General features: G+C 40.5%; 3 protein-coding genes across 3 annotated transcripts; all 3 read left to right on the forward strand.

The window, feature by feature from the left end:
• The first annotated feature begins 384 nt into the window (after positions 1-384).
• LOC306821049 (high choriolytic enzyme 1-like) lies at positions 385-6405 on the forward strand. Its single transcript, XM_079339219.1, has 9 exons — positions 385-469; positions 907-937; positions 1027-1092; positions 1202-1354; positions 1996-2113; positions 2224-2402; positions 2644-2725; positions 3673-3797; positions 5723-6405. Exons 1-9 carry the CDS (start codon positions 407-409, stop codon positions 5734-5736), a joined length of 831 nt encoding a protein of 276 aa, XP_079195345.1. The 5' UTR covers positions 385-406; the 3' UTR covers positions 5737-6405.
• Positions 6406-7396: 991 nt separating this feature from the next.
• LOC306821048 (high choriolytic enzyme 1-like) lies at positions 7397-12087 on the forward strand. Its single transcript, XM_079339218.1, has 10 exons — positions 7397-7470; positions 7909-7939; positions 8029-8094; positions 8243-8395; positions 9028-9145; positions 9327-9505; positions 9749-9830; positions 10586-10710; positions 11450-11504; positions 11778-12087. The coding sequence occupies exons 1-9, from the start codon at positions 7408-7410 to the stop codon at positions 11494-11496; spliced, it is 864 nt and encodes a 287-aa protein (XP_079195344.1). The 5' UTR covers positions 7397-7407; the 3' UTR covers positions 11497-11504; positions 11778-12087.
• A 2107-nt stretch (positions 12088-14194) lies between these two features.
• LOC306821050 (hatching enzyme 1.2-like) lies at positions 14195-17410 on the forward strand. Its single transcript, XM_079339220.1, has 9 exons — positions 14195-14246; positions 14355-14442; positions 14967-15021; positions 15109-15264; positions 16024-16144; positions 16232-16410; positions 16877-16958; positions 17040-17164; positions 17263-17410. Coding segments are annotated over exons 2-9 (798 nt in total). The 5' UTR covers positions 14195-14246; positions 14355-14364; the 3' UTR covers positions 17265-17410.
• Positions 17411-20142: the final 2732 nt, after the last annotated feature.

Raw genomic sequence — 20142 nt, forward strand, 5'->3', positions numbered from 1 at the left:
TCTAAATATAACATCCAGTTCCACTCCTATGCGGATGACACCCGGCTCTACCTGTCCACCAAACCTACATTCCCCCCCCCTTTAAAACACTGTAAATTTGTCTTTTCAATTTTATTGCAATGCATAAAACATATTGTGTATCTTTGTCTCCTAATTAAAGACAATCTATATGTTCAGTGTATAGCTTCAAAGTAACAAACAACAGAAAACAATGGCCACAAAGTTACACAACCCACAGTCCTCATCTTGAGAAATAGGTGCCACTTCCATCTGAGCTGGATTTGCCAACAAGTCTTCGTTGACCGCTATACCCTATTAGGATGAGAGTTAGTTTGCTGCCCTTCATTTATAAGTCGAAAACATTCGTCTCTCCCCACACTTTGCTGCTGCTCTCGAACAACCAGCCATGATGCTCCAAGCTGCTGTGGTCAGCGTCCTCCTCTGCTCTGTCCACACTTTTGTTTTACCGGTAAGCATGAACACACATTGTAAATTGTTAATCTGTTATTTCTAAAAGCCTCCCATGGACAGATGCTGAGAATGAGCCTTGTTCTATGAACACTAAGAGCAGTGCATTTAGGACGTATGAAGAGTTCAAAGTTACAGCACCAATGTTACTGTATGTCCATGTGAAATATATCAGTATTGAGAGACAGATTCTTGACTGATCACTTAATGAAAATTAAAATAAAAATTTCTGCGAAAGAATATGAAATGCAATGTGAACATTTCTGAAGTTACACAAAGGTACAATGAGCAGTGAAGGTTATATTACATAATCCTTTATGTTTTTATGTTGTAATTGTTATCTACATTAGATTCATATTAATTTTAAATATGATACATTTGAAGAAGAAACCTTCTCATTCATAGTTTTTTACTCTGTCTTTTGTTTTTTTTTTAAAGGATTTTTTTGACAACACAGATGAGTCCTCTGGTGAGTTGTGATTTCTTTCAGACATAAATAATCTCATAATATCTTTTATCACAAGACTGATATATGATCAAAGTCTGTTTTCTCTGCAGGAAACAGCATCGACGACGATGAGTTCACCGTCTCCTCGATTATAGAGAGGGCAAATCGTAACATCGGTATGTTCCTCTCTCTGCAGCACTCTGTGCCACACAAAAAGACAAAGTGTAGTTTCTCTCACACAGGAGAGAAATCTGACTGAAACCACCATCATGTTGTTTCTTTCAGGAAAGGACGTGAATGATCCTCTGGTGATGTATGGTGACATAGCGGTGCCTACAGGTCTGCAGAACGCTGATCCCTGCACGTCACGAGGCTGCCTGTGGCCCAAAGCTACAGACGGCAACGTCTATGTTCCATACCGCATCAGCCAAGAGTACTGTGAGTCTCAATAACCAGTCCAGTTTAACAGGCAGCACTTTGATTAATCAATATGACAGATTCCTTTTTATTTCATTTAACTTTATGCACATTTTCATCAGAAACACCAGATGCAAGAGGTGCTAATAATCGCATTAGCAGTTATATACATAATAGCAAAAGTAAACCATGAATCATAAACCTGTTAGTTTGAGCCCAAACTCACTGGTTATCATGACTGTGACAAAAGTTAAATTCCTTCTCAAAAATGAATAAAATACAAGAAAGTTAATGTGACATGGTAGTAAAGGTTACACTACGGAGGCCCTGAAGTTCAACTGCAAAAAAAGAATTCACAAAAAGGAAAACACATACCTAATTGCAAAATTACTTAAAAAAAATTAAAATCATTTAATTGCACAAAATGTAATTTTGACCATGAAACATAAGTTAATGCTTTTAATGGTATTTTTGTGATCTGTGAAATGTTTTGAGAAATGTTTTTGCGTTTCATTATTATATATGTTTTACTGGAGTTTGCTTTGCATTTATTTAATTTGTTTGCATTGTGTGAACTATTTCTACGATTCATTAAATACTTTTGCATTTACTTCAATGTTTTTATTATAGCCTGCTGTATCTTACTTTTTCTTTCTGTCAAGCTCAAAGAGAGAGAAACCTCATCAACCAGGGCTTGCGGTCATTCGCCAACTCCACCTGCATCCGATTCACCCCCCTGAATCGACAGCGGGACTTTGTGGACATCAAATCTCTAAGAGGGTAAAGACCCCATGGTGCACATAATACATACATGCAGCTCTCTCCCAAACTGGCCTCTTACACCGAAGCTGTTTCACTGTTTGGTCATTTCGACTTGTCTCCTCTTTTAGATGCTTCTCGTTTGTCGGGCGTCGTGGAGGGGGCCAGAATCTGTCGTTAATGCGGCGGGGCTGTGTTTTCTTTGGCACCATCCAACACGAGCTGCTCCACGCCCTGGGCTTCGACCATGAACAGACTCGATCTGACAGGGACCAGAATGTTCGCATCCTGTTACAGAACGTCGAGCCTGGTGGGTCTGACTCAATAATCATTTAAAAATGATAAATTATACATTTGTTGAAAGTCTTGTCTAGTGGACGGGATGTTTGAGGTGGGGGGAGGAAGAGGAGAATGACAGAGGAGACGGAGGTAAAAGAAGACGAGAAGGAAAAGGAGAACTTGGTAGAAGGGGGAAAAAGAGAAAAGGGGAGATGAGAAAGAGAACAAAAGATTTTATCAAAAGTCTGACTGAGCTTTCTGATCTCTTGCAGGAACGGAGGGAAATTTCCGTAGAATCCAAACAAACAACCTCAACACTCCCTATGACTACAACTCTGTCATGCACTATTCCAGGTAACTACTCACTTTGATCATTAGACTTATTAACAATACAGCTACAACAAATGAAAATGTGAATTCATGCACTATTTATTATACAGAGGGTGGAATCTCATCTCTTTAACTCTGTCTTCATACAATTTTCACCTGGTCATATTACACTATGTTCAGTCTCTCTTAACGTGTGTTGGATAAAAGTCATCTTTTTTATCCTTTTCCTGAATGTTGTAGCCTCGGCTATTTTTCCCTGAAGACTTTTATACTCTAGACAGAGATTATCTCACTAAATTATGCATCTTCAGTGGTCAGTCTGCAGCCGCCCCCTCCCCTCCGTGCTCCCTCAAAGGCCACGCCCCTCACTTACATGCACAAGCGTCATTGGTCCAGATGCGGACCTCAGCTCATGCTTTGAGTGTGGGATCGAGCAGGGAGACAGGGAGGCATGATTGGTTCATCAGATTGGTACCTCGTGGCAGACTTTGGTCGACGTTTTTACAGGCTTACAACTAGATTTTCATCATCCCTTTTTCAGAGCACATGTTATTAATTTCTGCCAGGACCTATGATAATTTCAACCAAGAACTTTATATTTGTATTTGGAGAAAAGGTCACAGTTAAGGATGCTTAAAAAGTTATGAGTCTCTGATTTACAGAACTGGTTTCCCTCAGTGAAGAGAAGAAGCAAGTTGGAAAACAAATCTTATATAATGTGACTTTAAAGTCCCCATGAAACTGAACTTAGAGCTTTAAATTCGACCTGTGGCTCTTTGTCCTATGTCACTCTCCACTCTCTCTCTGCAACTTTAAGCTTTTTCATGGCCATACTTCTGTATTCAGAGTTGATTCAGCACTGAGGTAATTTACTTGATGTTCTGAGTTGAACCTGAAAAGTGTCTGGGGCAAAAGATGGTTCTTGGTGTAAAATTGAATGCTCTCATCACTGCTGTGTGTTTGTCAAATAGATTCGCCTTCTCTCGTAATGGCCAGCCGACCATCATTCCTATTCCCAACGCCAACGCAGTCATTGGCAGAGCCACCCAGATGAGTCCCATTGACATCCAGCGAGTGAACCGCCTTTATCGCTGCAGTACGTACTATTTTGACTCATGTAGCCTTTGAACAACTATACATACAAACTTTAGTCTTCTTGAAATACATATGTTTGTATTGTTCACTACCTGAAATCTTCACCCAAACAGAAATGTTGAAGCTTACATCTGGCCCTATTGGGTCAGTACACTGTATACAAACATTGCAGATGAAGAGTGCACATAGAAGACTAAAAGTAAAAAGTAGGGGTGGGATTTTAACACGTTAATTATGATTAATTGATTACAAGAAAATAATGCGTTAAATCTTTTTAACACGGTGGTGCCGATAGCGCAGCGGCAGTGCGCGCGCACCATGCTGCGAGGCTTTGCTCCTCGTGCGGGCGGCCTGGGTTCGCGTCCGGCCTGTGGCCACTTTCCTGCATGTCTCTCCCCACTCTTTCCCTGTTTCCGACTCTATCCACTGTCCTATCAATAAAGGCGAAAAGGCCAAAAATAAACCTTTAAAAAAAAAAAAAAAAAAATCTTTTTAATACATTTAATCACAGTGTGCCTCATTAACAGCACAGAATTGTTTGTCATTGCTATGCGCTAGCTGCGCGCTAGCTGCGCCACAAGTACAAACAAGAATCGTTTACAGCCTAAACTCCACCAAATGACTGGCATCAGGACCAAAATTAGTAATTATACATCTGATAAACTTTCAAATTCACTCGCTAAATTGATCGCTCTGGACTGTAGACCACTATTAGTGGTAGAAGATAAGGGGTTAGAAAATGTGCTACAGATAGCAATGTGTGATCCAACTTTCCAGCTGCTATACAGAAAAACTATTTCAAACAAGATCCAACAGCTTTATGAAACTGAGAAGCAAGTAACATTGCATGCATTGCATTCATTCATCCACCAAAATCCATATCCAAGTGTTGCTTTTTAGGGCAAATATTGTGATGCACTTAAAATGTGATTAATTTTGATTAATTCGTTAGAAAGCCCTGAGTTAATTAGTTAACATTTTTTAATCAAGTTGCACCCCTAGTAAAAAGACGTTGACCATTTTGAAATATTGCAGCACCTAAAAGATTTGATAAAGTCAAAGGAAGCTTTGCTTTTGACATGAATTTGTCTGATGTGATTTAGAACCTCTGGGTTAAATGTGGCGGTTTAAGCATTGATGCTTTTCAGTATCATTTAAATCTTAGAGCTCACATATTCCCCTTCTTATCCACAAGCCTAAATACAATCAGTCTCAAAGTTCCTCAAAACATGTGTGTGAAGTTTTAAATCCACTCTGATCCTGTGTTTGATCATGCATATTAACCCCTCTATTTCAGCCCTGCTCAGAACAGGCTGTTTCTGTGTCTGTAGCTTTAAATATGTAAATGAGCCGTTTCTGACCACGCCCCCTCTCTGGAAGAGCTCGGGTGTACTTAGGCTTTCTCGCTCCATGTTCTGCTGTTTACGGTGAGAAGGCAGACTCAGAGGGCAGAACAAACTCCTACCTGGGGGAGGGGCTACTGCTCTTCGTGTGCAGTCATTTGACCGTCTAGCCTGTGGTGTCATGGTTGTTGGTGTTTCTCTGTGAGATGAGGCGTCTTCCTCACTGTTGATTACAGACATATGTCTGTGCTCATGTTATTGCAGCACTGCCATCAATAACTCAAACAGCTTTTAAGGTTATTTTTTTTTAAATGTTCTCTTTGTTTAAATCTAGATAACACTGCTACAAAAGCTGGACCAGAACCAGATATTTGCCTCTAAAATCAAAGATGTTTTTTTTTTTTCTTCCTTAAAAAGAAATCTTGCAACACACATAATTATCCATGTGGTCTCAAGTATTGATTCATTTTTACATTTTATTTAGTTATTTTTTTACAAATAATGATTGAATGTAACTTCATCATTCAAATGTCTCACTATGTTTGTACATTCATGTGGTTTTTATGCCTCCTTCTCTTGACAGGAAATCAAGACTGAATGGCAGATTGATTCGACTTCTTATCAACAAGCAGAACCAGAAATGCATATTTTGCTGACTGAGCGTGCTATTTTTAATGTTTAATTACGCTAGCTTTTGCGCCGTCTTCATTGGAAACAAAAGTTGTCAAGTGACACGATTTTAATTGCTATCTTTGCGCCTGATTCACAAAAGCATTGCACTTACTAAACCTGTGCAAATAAATCCAACAGATACATTTGTATCGAATCTCATTCACAAAACACATGCAAAGGGTTAAATATGCTCTTAACTGTGCTGCAGAGCGTGGCGCTGATGGTTGCATGTTTTCAAATGAACCACGATGCTGTCATTTGGAAGAAGTTGCTTTTCCATTGTGTGCAAACAAACCTCATGTAATTCACAAACACTGGCACTTACAGTCAGATTTGTTTAGAGTAGAATAAAATAATGTGTTAAAAGAAACACTTTGCAGTAATCAGGAAAACACTTCTGTCTGATGTCTGTATGAGTTCAATCTGTTTGTCAGTCAGCGCCTCAGCAGTCAGACATTGAGACGTGGCAGCTTGCTGCTCCGATGATGCACAATTTCTGGGATCTATAAGCGACCGCAATCCATTCTTAGTGAATCAGACCCTCTATTATACAGCAGCTGCTTGTAGCTTGATTATATACCAATAATGAATAAACATAGATTTACAAAGCTTTGCATGGAGTCAGCCTTTTTTGTTGTTGTTGTGAGCCATAATAAATGACTGAACAATATTCATTACATATACACCATATTCTGACACTTTAAACGATAAATGAACAAATCTTAGCTGCTATCTCTATCATTACCATCATTGACATTAGAGTAGCTAATTATGCTTTGCTGTTACTACATTACTATTGAAATTGAAGCTACAAAGTCGCATTTGTGTACACGCTGGGGTCCAAACTGCACACTTTTATGTCAACAGAAAAGTGTGCAGTTCCTGTTTTTTAAAAGATTTTGCAAGACTGTGTGTTAACCAAACACATATTGCATGTATGTACGGACAGTTTGAAGAAGTATTTTGAATGCAAACAAAGCTTTTGCAACTCTGATTGCAACCACACTGATTGGAATCACTGACACCTCATTGCACTGGTTTACACGCTAACTCTCTCCCAGTCATTTCCAGTCACTACCAGTGTTCCTCCAGGTTCTGTCCTGGGCCCGCTTCTGTTCTTCTCGGCCACATCTTCTGTAAATATAACATCCAGTTCCACTCCTATGCGGATGACACCCGGCTCTACCTGTCCACCAAACCTACATTCTCCCCCTCCCCCTTTAAAACACTGTAAATTTGTCTTTTCAATTTTATTTCTATCGATGTATTGTTTGTTGTTTTTATCTCTGCTTTGGAAAGTAAGCTTGAGTGTTTGAAAGGCAAAACAAATGTGTATCTTTGTCTCCTAATTAAAGACAATCTATATGTGCAGTGTTGTGTCAACGTAACAAACAGAAAACTATGGCCACAAAGTTACACAACCCACAGTCCTCATCTTGAGAAATAGGTGCCACTTCCATCTGAGCTGGATTTGCCAACAAGTCTTCGTTGACCGCTATACCCTATTAGGATGAGAGTTAGTTTGCTGCCCTTCATTTATAAGTCGAAAACATTCGTCTCTCCCCACACTTTGCTGCTGCTCTCGAACAACCAGCCATGATGCTCCAAGCTGCTGTGGTCAGCGTCCTCCTCTGCTCTGTCCACACTTTTGTTTTACCGGTAAGCATGAACACACATTGTAAATTGTTAATCTGTTATTTCTAAAAGCCTCCCATGGACAGATGCTGAGAATGAGCCTTGTTCTATGAACACTAAGAGCAGTGCATTTAGGACGTATGAAGAGTTCAAAGTTACAGCACCAATGTTACTGTATGTCCATGTGAAATATATCAGTATTGAGAGACAGATTCTTGACTGATCACTTAATGAAAATTAAAATAACATTTTCTGCGAAAGAATATGAAATGCAATGTGAACATTTCTGAAGTTACACAAAGGTACAATGAGCAGTGAAGGTTATATTACATAATCCTTTATGTTTTTATGTTGTAATTGTTATCTACATTAGATTCATATTAATTTTAAATATGATACATTTGAAGAAGAAACTTTGACATTCACAGTTTTTTACTCTGTTTTTTTTTTTTTTTTTTTAAGGATTATTTTGACAACACAGATGAGTCCTCTGGTGAGTTGTGATTTCTTTCAGACATAAATAATCTCATAATATCTTTTATCACAAGACTGATAAATGATCAAAGTCTGTTTTCTCTGCAGGAAACAGCATCGACGACGATGAGTTCACCGTCTCCTCGATTATAGAGAGGGCAAATCGTAACATCGGTAAGTTCCTCTCTCTGCAGCACTCTGTGCGACACAAAAAGACAAACTGTAGTTTCTCTCACACAGGAGAGAAATCCGAATGAAAAATGCTAAACAATGACATTGATGAACACATTTTTCTAAACCACCATCATGTTGTTTCTTTCAGGAAAGGACATGAATGATCCTCTGGTGATGTATGGTGACATAGCGGTGCCTACAGGTCTGCAGAACGCTGATCCCTGCACGTCACGAGGCTGCCTGTGGCCCAAAGCTACAGACGGCAACGTCTATGTTCCATTCCGCATCAGCCAAGAGTACTGTGAGTCTCAATAACCAGTCCAGTTTAACAGGCAGCACTTTGATTAGTCAATATGACAGATTCCTTTTTTTACAACACAATATTTGATTTATATTTGAAGGGAAAATACTTACAGAATAGCAAAATTACTTTAAAAATATTAAAATCATTTAATTGCCCAAAATGTAACTTTGACCATGAAAGACAAGTTAATGCTTCTAATGGCATTTTTTTGGATCTGTAAAATTTTTTGAGAGATGTTTTTGTTGTCCATTATTATTCTTATTTTTTTTAATGAAGTTTGCTTTGCACTATTATTTAATTTGTTTGCATTTTGTGAACTATTTCTATGGTTCATTAAATACTATTGGATTTAGTTCAGTGTTTTTTTGTGTTCTGTGAAGTTGACCTTCAGAGCCTGGGTAAATTGCACCATCCAAATGGTAATAACAAACCTAAGGACTGGACATTTAAGTGAACTTGATTAATAGATCATCAAAACAGAAGCAGCAGAGACAAAACTGAATCAGACCGTAGAGTTTTTGAAATGGAAATACATAAGGTCTGGTATTTGTAGATCACTGTTGATAATCTTTATACGTAATATCAGACAGAATACCATCCACTAAAATCATGTGACATTTTCTGTCAAGCTCAAAGAGAGAGAGACCGCATCAACCAGGGCTTGCGGTCATTCGCCAACTCCACCTGCATCCGATTCACCCCCCTGGATGAACAGCGGGACTTTGTGGACATCAAATCTCTAACAGGGTAAAGACCCCATGGTGCACATAATACATACATGCAGCTCTCTCCCAAACTGGCCTCTTACACCGAAGATTACAGACGTTGTCAAAGAACACGGTTTGTCTCAGCAGCCACACAAGAGGACAACTAGCTTCATCTTGAGCTGTTTCACTGTTTGGTCATTTCGACTTTTCTTCTCTTTTAGATGCTTCTCGTTTGTCGGGCGTCGTGGAGGGAACCAGACTGTGTCGTTAATGCGGCGGGGCTGTGTTTTCTTTCGCACCATCCAACACGAGCTGCTCCACGCCCTGGGCTTCGACCATGAACAGACTCGATCTGACAGGGACCAGAATGTTCGCATCCTGTTACAGAACGTCGAGCCTGGTGGGTCTGACTCAAATAATCATTTAAAAATGATAAATTATACATTTGTTGAAAGTCTTGTCTAGTGGACGGGATGTTTGAGGTGGGGGGAGGAAGAAGAGTATGACAGAGGAGACAGAGGTAAAAGAAGAGAAGAAGGAAAAGGAGAACTTGGTAGAAGGGGGAAAAAGAGAAAAAGGGAAGATGAGAAAGAGGACAAAAGATTTTATCAAAAGTCTGACTGAGCTTTCTGATCTCTTGCAGGAACGGAGGGAAATTTCCGTAGAATCCGAACAAACAACCTCAACACTCCCTATGACTACAACTCTGTCATGCACTATTCCAGGTAACTACTCTTCAGCAAGCAGCTGTACAAAACGGGAAAATACATCCTTTGTAGTTGTGTGCTGGTATTCAAAGACCAAACAGCAGACATTCCTCTTTTTCCTCTCTCTCTCTGGTCCACTGCAGAGTGTACTGTAAAGAGGTGTGTTTTTTCAAGAGACGACCTAATATGTTGCTTTTGAGATTTTCAAGAGGCCTCAAGTGTCCGCCCATATTTCACACCCTGCGTATATCCTAACTGAAATGGGATGGGACAAATTACAAGACAGAAGGCGGGACGCAACTGACGTTATCTGGTTGAAAATGTGGAAATGGTTTGTGAAATAGAGACATGAGTTAAGAGATGTGATTTCTGTACAACATGAAGCATGTTTTGTTCTTAACAACTGTTTACCCCATTGAACATCCTTTTTCTGTTGAATATATTTTTTTTTTGATTTATCTTTTTTTTTTCTTTTAAATTGTTTCAGTCACCATTATTTTAACAACTTTTACTGCACTGCTGCCTTGATTCTGATTGGACAATTACACATAGCGACTGTCTGCTATCCCTCAATAACACATCATGGCTCTTTTAAAAAAAAAGGTTCAGACCAAAAACAAGCTAAACGAAGAGCAACTATACTATACTAGGTACCCTCTTCGAGTGAAACAACACACACCACAAAGTAGTCAGTGTGAATAAACCTGCTTCCATGTTAATCAAATCAACTTCATGAGGCGCTGTTAAGAATAAGCTGTGTGTTTGTCCCATAGATTCGCTTTCTCGCGTAACCAGCAACCCACCATCATTCCTATCCCCGATGAAAATGCAGTCATTGGCAGAGCCACCCAGATGAGTCCCATTGACATCCAGCGAGTGAACATCCTTTATCGCTGCAGTAAGTACCAATCTGACTCATGTAGCCTCTGAACTGCTAAACATACAAACTTTATTCTTCTGAAAGTAAATGTGTTAGTATTGTTGACGACCTAAACTCTTCATACAAACAGGAATGCTGAAGCTAACATCTGGCCCTCATAGTGCAGTAAATGCAAACAATGTAGATGATGAAGAAAGACGTAAATATTAATTTGTCTGATATGATTTAGAACCTCTGGGTAAAATGCAGCAGTTTAAGCATTGATGCTTTTCAGTATCATTTCAATCTTAAAGCTTACATATTCTCCTTCTTTTTAGAAAATGTAAATAAATCTCAAGAAACATGTGTGTGAAGTTTTAAATCCACTCTGATCCTGTGTTTGATCACGCATATTATCCCCTCTATTTCAGCCCTGCTCAGAACAGGCTGTTTCTGTGTCTGTAGCTTTAAATATGTAAATGAGCTGTGTCTGACCACGCCCCTCTCTGGAAGGGCTCGGGTGGCTCTGGTTTTCTCGCTCCATGTCTTATTGTTTACGGTGAGAAGGCAGACTCAGAGGGCAGAACAAACTCCTACCTGGGGGAGTGTTACCTTCCTGGGGGAGGGGCTACTGCTCTTCATGAGCAGTCATGTGACCATCTAGCCTGTGGTGTCATGGTTATTGGTGTTTCTCTGTGAGATGAGGTGTCTTATTGCAACACTGCCATCAATAACTCCAACAGCTTTTAAGCTTTTTTTCTTTTTTGTTTAAATCTAGATGACACTGCTCCGATAGCTGGACCAGAACCAGATATTTTCCTCTAAAATCAAAGGTAATGGTTCTGGGGTTTTTTTCTGAAAAAGTCATGTCAAAGTCAAAGTCAATTTTGCAGCTCCATGTTGACTGTTAGTATAACATGATCTGATATATAGAGTATTTGTATTCTTCCTGCATCTTATCCCATCTGCTCTTTGATCAAGCTACAACACTTGTTATGAATTGGTGCTTTACAAATAATGATTGACTGACTAATGTAACTTCATCATTCAAATGTCTCACTATGTTTGTACATTCATGTGGTTATTATGCCTCCTTCTCTTGACAGGAAATCAAGACTGAATGGCAGATTGATTCGACTTCTTAATAACAAGCAGAACCAGAAATGCATATTTTGCTGACTGAGCGTGCTATTTTTAATGTTTAATTACGCTAGCTTTTGCGCCGTCTTCATTGGAAACAAAAGTTGTCAAGTGACGCGTATCTTTTTGCAATCTTTGTGCCTGATTCACAAAAGGATTGCACAAATGAATCCAACAGATAATTGTGCATAAGCAACCTCTTAGTGAATCAGACCCTCTATTATACAGCAGCTGCTTGTTGCTTGATTAAATACCTATGATGATTTAGAAAACTTTTCATGGAGTCAGCCTTTTTTTGTTGCGAGCCATAATAAATCAATAAACAATATTCGACTCTTTGTAAAAGATGTTGAGACCTGCACTCTTTGACTTATCACCTTCACTACACATTTCAGCTCACCTCAAACAAGGTTCAACATTCACTGAGGAGTCACACTGCAGGTGCTCAGCAGTTTGCATGTTAAGATAAGAAGCTGCTCAAATCTTCTGTTTCAATTGTATGTAGTTCATCCACATAAACCTCCCTTCCTAACCATATACACCATATTCTGACACTTCAAACAATAAATGAATTGAATGAATGATACATACACATGCGACTAATGTAGAAACAGGAGCAACTGAGGGTGCAGTGTCTTGCCAAGGGAAACATCGAACATGTGGCTGCAGGAGCTGGGGATCGAACCCTCGACCTTCTGGCTGAGAGATGATAACTCTGAGCCACAGTCACCCACTCGTGGATGTAATTCAGCCTTGCTGCATGTCTTCCCCCCCACTCGCTCCTTCCACACTTCCTGTCTGTCCTCAGCTGTCCAATCTAATAAAGGCAAACAAAATATTAAACAAAGAAGAAGAAAAAAGTCTTCTTCACTATTACTTACTGAATATACAGTAGGACGCAATACAACAGCTGTAAAGGGACAACAAGCAGTGACTTCCTACAGGTCCACATTACCTGTAGACAGAAACAAGATAAGAAGCTGCTCAAATCTTCTGTTTCAATTGTATGTAGTTCATCCACATTAACCTCCCTTCCTAACCAAATAGCCTCCTGTAAGTTTAAGCCTCACACCAATAAATTATCAGAAACATCTCTTTCTTTCTGCGTCTTCCTTTGGAAGTCCAACACAGCTGAGGCTGCAGATGGCTGTTCAACATGAAGAGTCTGGTTCTTTTCCAGGTTCCTACCTGCTGAAAGGCAGTTTTTAAAAGTCACCGTTATCAGGTGCTTTGCTCATTTCAGCTCTTTGTAAAAGATGTTGAGACCTGCACTCTTTGACTGATCACCTTCACTACACATTTCAGCTCACCTCAAACAAGGTTCAACATTCACTGAGGAGTCACACTGCAGGTGCTCAGCAGTTTGCATGTTTTCTGTTATTCTCACGTTGATGGCCTTGAGAAACGGTGAAACACAAACAGGTGATCAAACAGACCCTGATTTGATTCCCAGAGTCAGCATGTCCATGGTGCCAACTCTGTCTGACACACACACACACACACACACACACACACACACACACACACACACACACACACACACACACACACACACACACACACACACACACACACACACACACACACACACACACACACACACACACACACACACACACACACACACACACACACACACACACACACACACACACACACACACGCTTCTCTCCCACATTATTCCCCTTCACTCTTCAATTTTCATCTCTATCCACTGTCCTGTCTTTCCACTGAGAGCACCAAAAGCCTCCCCAAAAAAAAGTCTTGAAAAATTGGGACAGGCAAAACTCTCAGTGTCTTTAAATGATAGATGATAGATACTTTATTGATCCCGAGGGAAGTTCAAGAAATGAGATGTCAATCATCTACATCAGTTTGTATGTCATTCTCATTGGCCTTCTCCGTTGAAATAAGATGTTCATCTGCACTTGTCACATTAATGTGGTTTATATTAAGTGTAATGATGCATTTTTTACTTGACATTAGATTGAACTTGGTAACTTTGCAGTGTGCTGATGGATCATTTCATCCATTTGAACAATCTGTTTCCCCTGTTTTTATCTTCTTCCTAGTCTGATGTGTGTGACTAGTTTGGTGTCGTTTCTACAACTCTGCATCTGAGGCCTCATGATTTACATTTTGCTTATAAGAATGGCCGAGGTCATTTTATCAGTTCATAGAAGTATACTTATCACACTTCTCAGAAACACATTTTAAATAAGAAAGATTAAGAAGAAGTGTAACAAGTGTCATTTTCCCACACATAGTTAAATGGTGTCTGCCTATATGTCTTTACTTTCTGTGACTGATTAAACTTTAACTGAGCGGATTCCTAGTACTCTGATAATCCATATTTGGTCTGACCGACGTCATTGAACGTGTATAAAAACCTGGAGGTACATCTCATCGGCACAAGTCCACACAGAGGATCCAAGGTGAGTCCAGCTGTGAAGGATCTGTCCGTGTTTAAAGGTTTAGTTAGTCAAGCTCTGGATCTTTCCTCTGAGTGGAAGCTGACGTTGATTCCTCTCTGTGTCCTGCAGCTCTGCTGAGATGGCTCGCACGTCTGTTTTCAGGTTCTCCGCTCTGGCTCTGCTGCTGCTGTCTGCCTTCTGTTGGGCCGACAATGAGGTACAATCATAGAAGAGTCCGAGTGGACAAGACCTGTGACAGACCTGTGTGACTTCATCAGTTTAATGCCACAAACATGAAATACCTCCTGTGTCTTCGAATGAGGCCCGTCGCCTTCTTTACTTTCTCAAAGGTCTAGTCTGAGGATTCATTTGAGCCTCAGTGGAGTAAATGATTCATTTTCACTTTTTATTTGTCTTTTTTTCCTCACAGATGATTTGACTTTTTGAGAGACTCAATGCACTTAGCCTTCAGAGCTTTAGTCATTTGATGCTTGAGGTGTACTTTAACCGTTTTAATAAACACTTTAATGTTTAAAAGTTAAAAAAAAATGTTTTTCATGATTTGATCTGTTGATCTATTTGTTGCTAATGTATTTATTTTCTTCTCCCCTGACTGCACACTGAACCTGCAGGCAGGTATGTAATGTCTTCTAGTGATCACACCTATTGTATTGACCTGCACTGTACTGTGCTTGCTGTATTTATGACACACATTCAAACTGTGCTGTTGTTGCTGTCACTGCAGAGGAGCAGCTGTCTGTCTCTGAACTTCTGAGCAGAGCCAACAGCAATCTGGGTAAGTGTGAGCTGCTTGTGTTCCTCCTGTTTTCTGTTTTTAGCTGCACCTGGGCAGATTTTAAAGTAGCTTTATGATGTGTTTCAGTCCGCTCCGCCGATGAGCCCATCCTGACTGAAGGAGACATCGCCATCGACTCAGAGGCCGAGAGAAACGCCGACCCATGCACCAGCCGTGGCTGCATGTGGGGCAAGTGGACCGATGGGAAGGTCTACATTCCTTATTACATCACCAACCACTTCTGTAAGTGTCACACAGAGGCCCAGGGCCAACATATGTTCAGACCTCATTCAGAAAGTTTCACTTGAATGCAGCTTGTTGAAGCAGAAACTTTTCAGACTTTCTCAAACATCTGTCGATGACTGAACAGCTGTTAGTACCGGCTCGGTCCCAAACTCCCGACATGATTCACTTGAATATTGAAAAGGAGGATCACCCAAACTATCAAAAATGCTTCCACGTTGAAGTGGTGCTGTTCATTTTCAACACAAGGCCTTTATCAACCTTTTCCTTCCTTAGCATTTTCGCTAACTGCTGAAATGGTTTCCACCACATTGCCACCAATAATTTAATCTGAGGAAAGCTAATGGCTAGCTGCAAACAGCTACAGCTACTATGTTTGTGCCTCAGGGGCTTGATATCATTAAAACAAACAGGTAAAGGAAATTATCTGCATTGACTGTTTTAATAAATATATAAAGAATCCAAAATCTTTTTATGAACCAGGCCAAACTACAAACCACATTTCTTTCACACTTTCCCATTTGCTTTATTTTCAACTCTAAAGTTTGCTGCTTAGTTTGAATGCTGAGCATAAATGCACAAGAACTACTGTGTATGTTTGAAGATGTATAATGTGTTGCATTTATTCCCCATGTTCTTGAGTAAACAACAATAAAATGTAATTTATCGTACAGCTTGACATCAGAGACATTATGGTTTCCTGTTGTTCTTGCGATGTGGAGTGCAAAGAGTTAAAGTTCTGCGTTATGTACTCTCCAGCCTCCCGCGAAAAGTCTATCATCACCCGTGGACTGGAGTCCTTCTCCTCCTTCTCCTGCATCCGCTTCAGGCCCACCAGAAGCGACGACCGTGACTGGCTTTCAATCGAGTCTCAGAGCGGGTAACATCAAATATCATCAACTATTTCAGTGGCAGACTCATCGAGTTTTTTCCAACCATAGGTTTCCTATTATCCGTCTCTGTTCAGCTGCTGGTCCTACGTCGGCCGCACCGGTGGAAAGCAGGTGGTGTCTCTGGCCCGTAGTGGATGTCTCTACCACGGCACCGTCCAGCACGAGCTGCTCCACGCTCTGGGATTCAACCACGAACAGACCCGCTCTGACAGGGACAACCACATCCGAGTCATGCTGCAGAACGTGATATCCGGTAATGGCGCTGTTTGTTATTCAGATCAGAGCCAGCAAACAAGTTCTGTGTTCACGCCTTCAATCAGGTTTCTACTAATATAATTAGAACAGGCCTTCGCAAGAGATATGTTTTTTGTTTGCATATCCACCAAGGTCAAAAGACCTGTGGAGATGAGGGAAGTGAGTTGATTTATGATCGTGTGTTCGCCCTTAACCAACCAAAAGTCACTCTCAATGCAAACCCTAATGTCCTTTTACGTATGGCAATCAGCAGAGTGCGGTTTCATTTGAAGGGACAACAACAGGGGTGAGAGAGTTCTCTCTGAATATGGAAGCTCTCTATTGCACCAGTGCAGAAAGAGCTATGAATGAACCAAGGGTATGCATAGTGTTAAAGAATACAGGAAACAGATGCTCTCGTTGTGGCTGCCCTTTTCTTGATCAAAAACACATAACTCGACTGTTGTGTTTGTTGTTGTTTTTAGGAATGGAGCACAACTTCAACAAGATCGCTACCTTGAACCAGGGCACTTCCTACGACTACAACTCTGTCATGCAGTACCACAAGTGAGTGTGACTGGCTTCATCAAACATACATGTTCATTGACTTGCCTTCGTTCAGACTAACTGTTCGGTGTCCTGTCGTAGGTACGCCTTCTCCAAGAACAACCAGCCCACCATGCTCCCCATCCCTAACCCCAACGTGTCCTTTGGAAACGCCCAGGAGATGAGCCGCAATGACATCGCCAGGCTCAACACTCTCTACAAGTGCTGTGAGTGTCTCAATGAGCCTGCAGGCTTTCACATTGTCTATCTACAGTTATAAACAACACCCTGCTAATGACCTCTTTGTGCTTGTTTTATGTCACAGAAGAAGCCAGTACAGATGGCTGATGGTGATGGACAGATGTGAGGAAACATCATCTCCCTGAGGCGAGCGGATATCAGAAGCTGCAGTCCTGATCTCACCTGTGAAACAATCATTGATCAATAAAAATAAAGTACCTCTGACTGAAACACAGCGACTCTCTTCTGATACTTCCATGAACGTCTTAAACAACAGAGTAATCCTCTCAAACACACCCAAATCTAAATGCTCTAACATCTATATTTATGAGAGAAAAAAAAAATATTCCACGTGCATGCAGACATCTGCTTTTAAAAGGTCCAACCAAAACATATTCTGTAAGATCTACCTGGGAATCCCACTATAGAATCATTCAAAGCAATGGCTTTTAGTTGGAGTTTGCTCCATTACAACTTTCTCAAAGGGTTTCCAGCTTGGCTGGTTTGACATAACCTACTGCTGCACATGGCAATAGACAGACCACAGCGATCATCAGATCTCCAGGGATGATACAAGCTGTCCAGTTGACCTTGTAGCATGTCAGGGAGTTGGTCTAACCGGGCCTTCAAGGACAATTTGGGCAGCACGTTCAGTGCTGTTGAGGTTTGCAACACAAACACTGAAACTAAAATGATGCAGTCCAAGCAGTGTGACACCCCACAATAAGGCGGCCCAATGGGGCTAACAACAACAAATTAACCCATAAGTACATACATACATATTTATACATACATAAATACACAAAACACCTTAACAAAAGGGATTCATTACGATTACACAAACTAATTGATAACAATGATGACTAAAACTAATGTTACAAAACACAACAGGAGAATCCCTGACTGAGAGGCGCAGCAGTCTTAACTTGTGCTAAATCCAGCTCAAGCCTTTTAAGCACTGAGGTCAGGTGAGCCTCGTTGGGCAGGCCCCACCTGGACAGGAGACAACAGAAAGGGGAGAGGGAACAAAACAGCATAGGGAACTTACATCCCTAAAAGCAGCGTGATTCAGTGTCTGTAAGAGTTTCTTCTAGGGGTAAATCCGTTGATGGTTCTTTCTTGGAAAAACTGTATTTGATCAAGTGAAAAGTTTTCTTTCAAGATGTGGTAGTGGTGAGCTGAAGAGTCAAACACCTTCTCTAATTTAGGGTGCATTCACAACTCAGCTGGTAAAACTCTGGCTATATAAGATAATGGATAATTGTCCAATAGAAAGACAAGACAAAAGACGGAAAACAATAAGGTCAACAAAAAACAGTGAAGTAATTAGACAAAAAGTGACCGATACATCTAAAATGACATAACATCCCCATGTTATAAACAAATATAGCACCACAGTTTTTGAAGATCTGCATCCTCCACCACGAAAACCATCTGTTTATGAACTGAGCATTTTGCCCTCTCAGTTTAACTGTTATTTTAATCAATTATTTGAATTCCTTTAACAACTATTTCCCATGTTTTGAAGGTTGGGGATCACTTTGAAGCCAGTTCAGTGTTACTACTCTCTTTGTCTGACTTTTAACACTCAGGTTTTCAAACTGGAGGGACAGAGTTATTCACAATTAGAAGTTGTGGATTGAGATTGGATTTAAAAAATTCATCACGAAGTAACTTCAGGGTGCAGATAGTAGTAACATGAGAAGGTGCTGAAATATGGAGCAACTCAAGTGGACGGTTGAGGCTGGCAAAAGCAAAGCATTTCCTTTTTGGCCAAATAGCAGCTTGCCCAACTTTTACAGCTTGTTACAGGAAACGGGCTCCGCAGGTCTCTGAAGACTGTCGCCACAGGTACTTTCTTAAGTTTATTACAAAAGCATGAAGAATTTCAAAATCACACAGGAATGAAACTTTGAAGCTCAAGGATCAAGTTGCTTTGAGTGACAGGTGTGTGTTGCTATCAGTCTGATGGTTGTAGCATTAGCTAATCCACTCTTTTGAACTGTACTTCTGTTATTGTACTGCTAATTTATGAGCTCTTGAATCAGGTTTAAATGTCTACACTGCACTCACCATGCCTGGAAGTTGGTATTTCTTGTACATTGTGTATTTGCAGGTGCATGGGAGTCATGATTGTTGACTCTCCCACATAATGAGAGGATTGGTAAGTTTATACCTATATGGTCCTGTGCAGACAGAAATTTCCTGAAATGTTGTGGTAGAGCTGCCTGTGTGGAAGTGGACAGAGTTTAACACCTGGATTTTGCCCAACCAGCCCCCTTATACATTTCCTGCAGGCAATGTGTGAACACAGCAGGAAATTTTCAGAAAATCTTACTGTGAAAGAGCACGAGGGGTTGTTGACAGTAATGACTGATGCATGACCATCTGAACGCATGGAGCCCAGGTGATCTCCATGAACGTAATGAATCTGCACAGTTATGTTTTCTGTTAGCCAGTATGCTCTTTTTTTGATCCCGTAAAAAACACGTAGCACTGATAAACTTGGACATGAAGACCATCATTCAACCTTCTCACCTGCAAGGGATCCGATATTTGTCTTCAAATAATTTAATTGCCGATTATAATAGAGAATCAGATTAATCATTTTCCGTTAAACCAGCAAGTCTACTGCTAACATATGTGCACTCACTGCATCAGGAGGAGCGAAGCAAAGGAACCAGGAATAGTGACAGACCAACAAAGGTCCAGAAGTAAGGTGACATAGACTCACTGAGCAGGTATGAGGCATTTCATCCTGCTGCATGAGAACATAAAGAGCCGTCCGACAGCATGGACTACAAACAACTGTGAGCTTTGGAAGCAACCCTAATGTTAAATATAACGTAGCATTGATAGCGTAGCCGGGTATGATGCTCGCCCCATGTATAAGGCTATAGTTGTCTGTGCATAGCCGCTGCATTAAGTGGCGATTCTAGAGTCTGTTGAGGCCCTAGCTGTAGAT

Source organism: Symphodus melops, assembly GCF_947650265.1.
Source record: "Symphodus melops genome assembly, chromosome: 3".
Classification (NCBI taxonomy): Eukaryota; Metazoa; Chordata; class Actinopteri; order Labriformes; family Labridae; genus Symphodus; species Symphodus melops.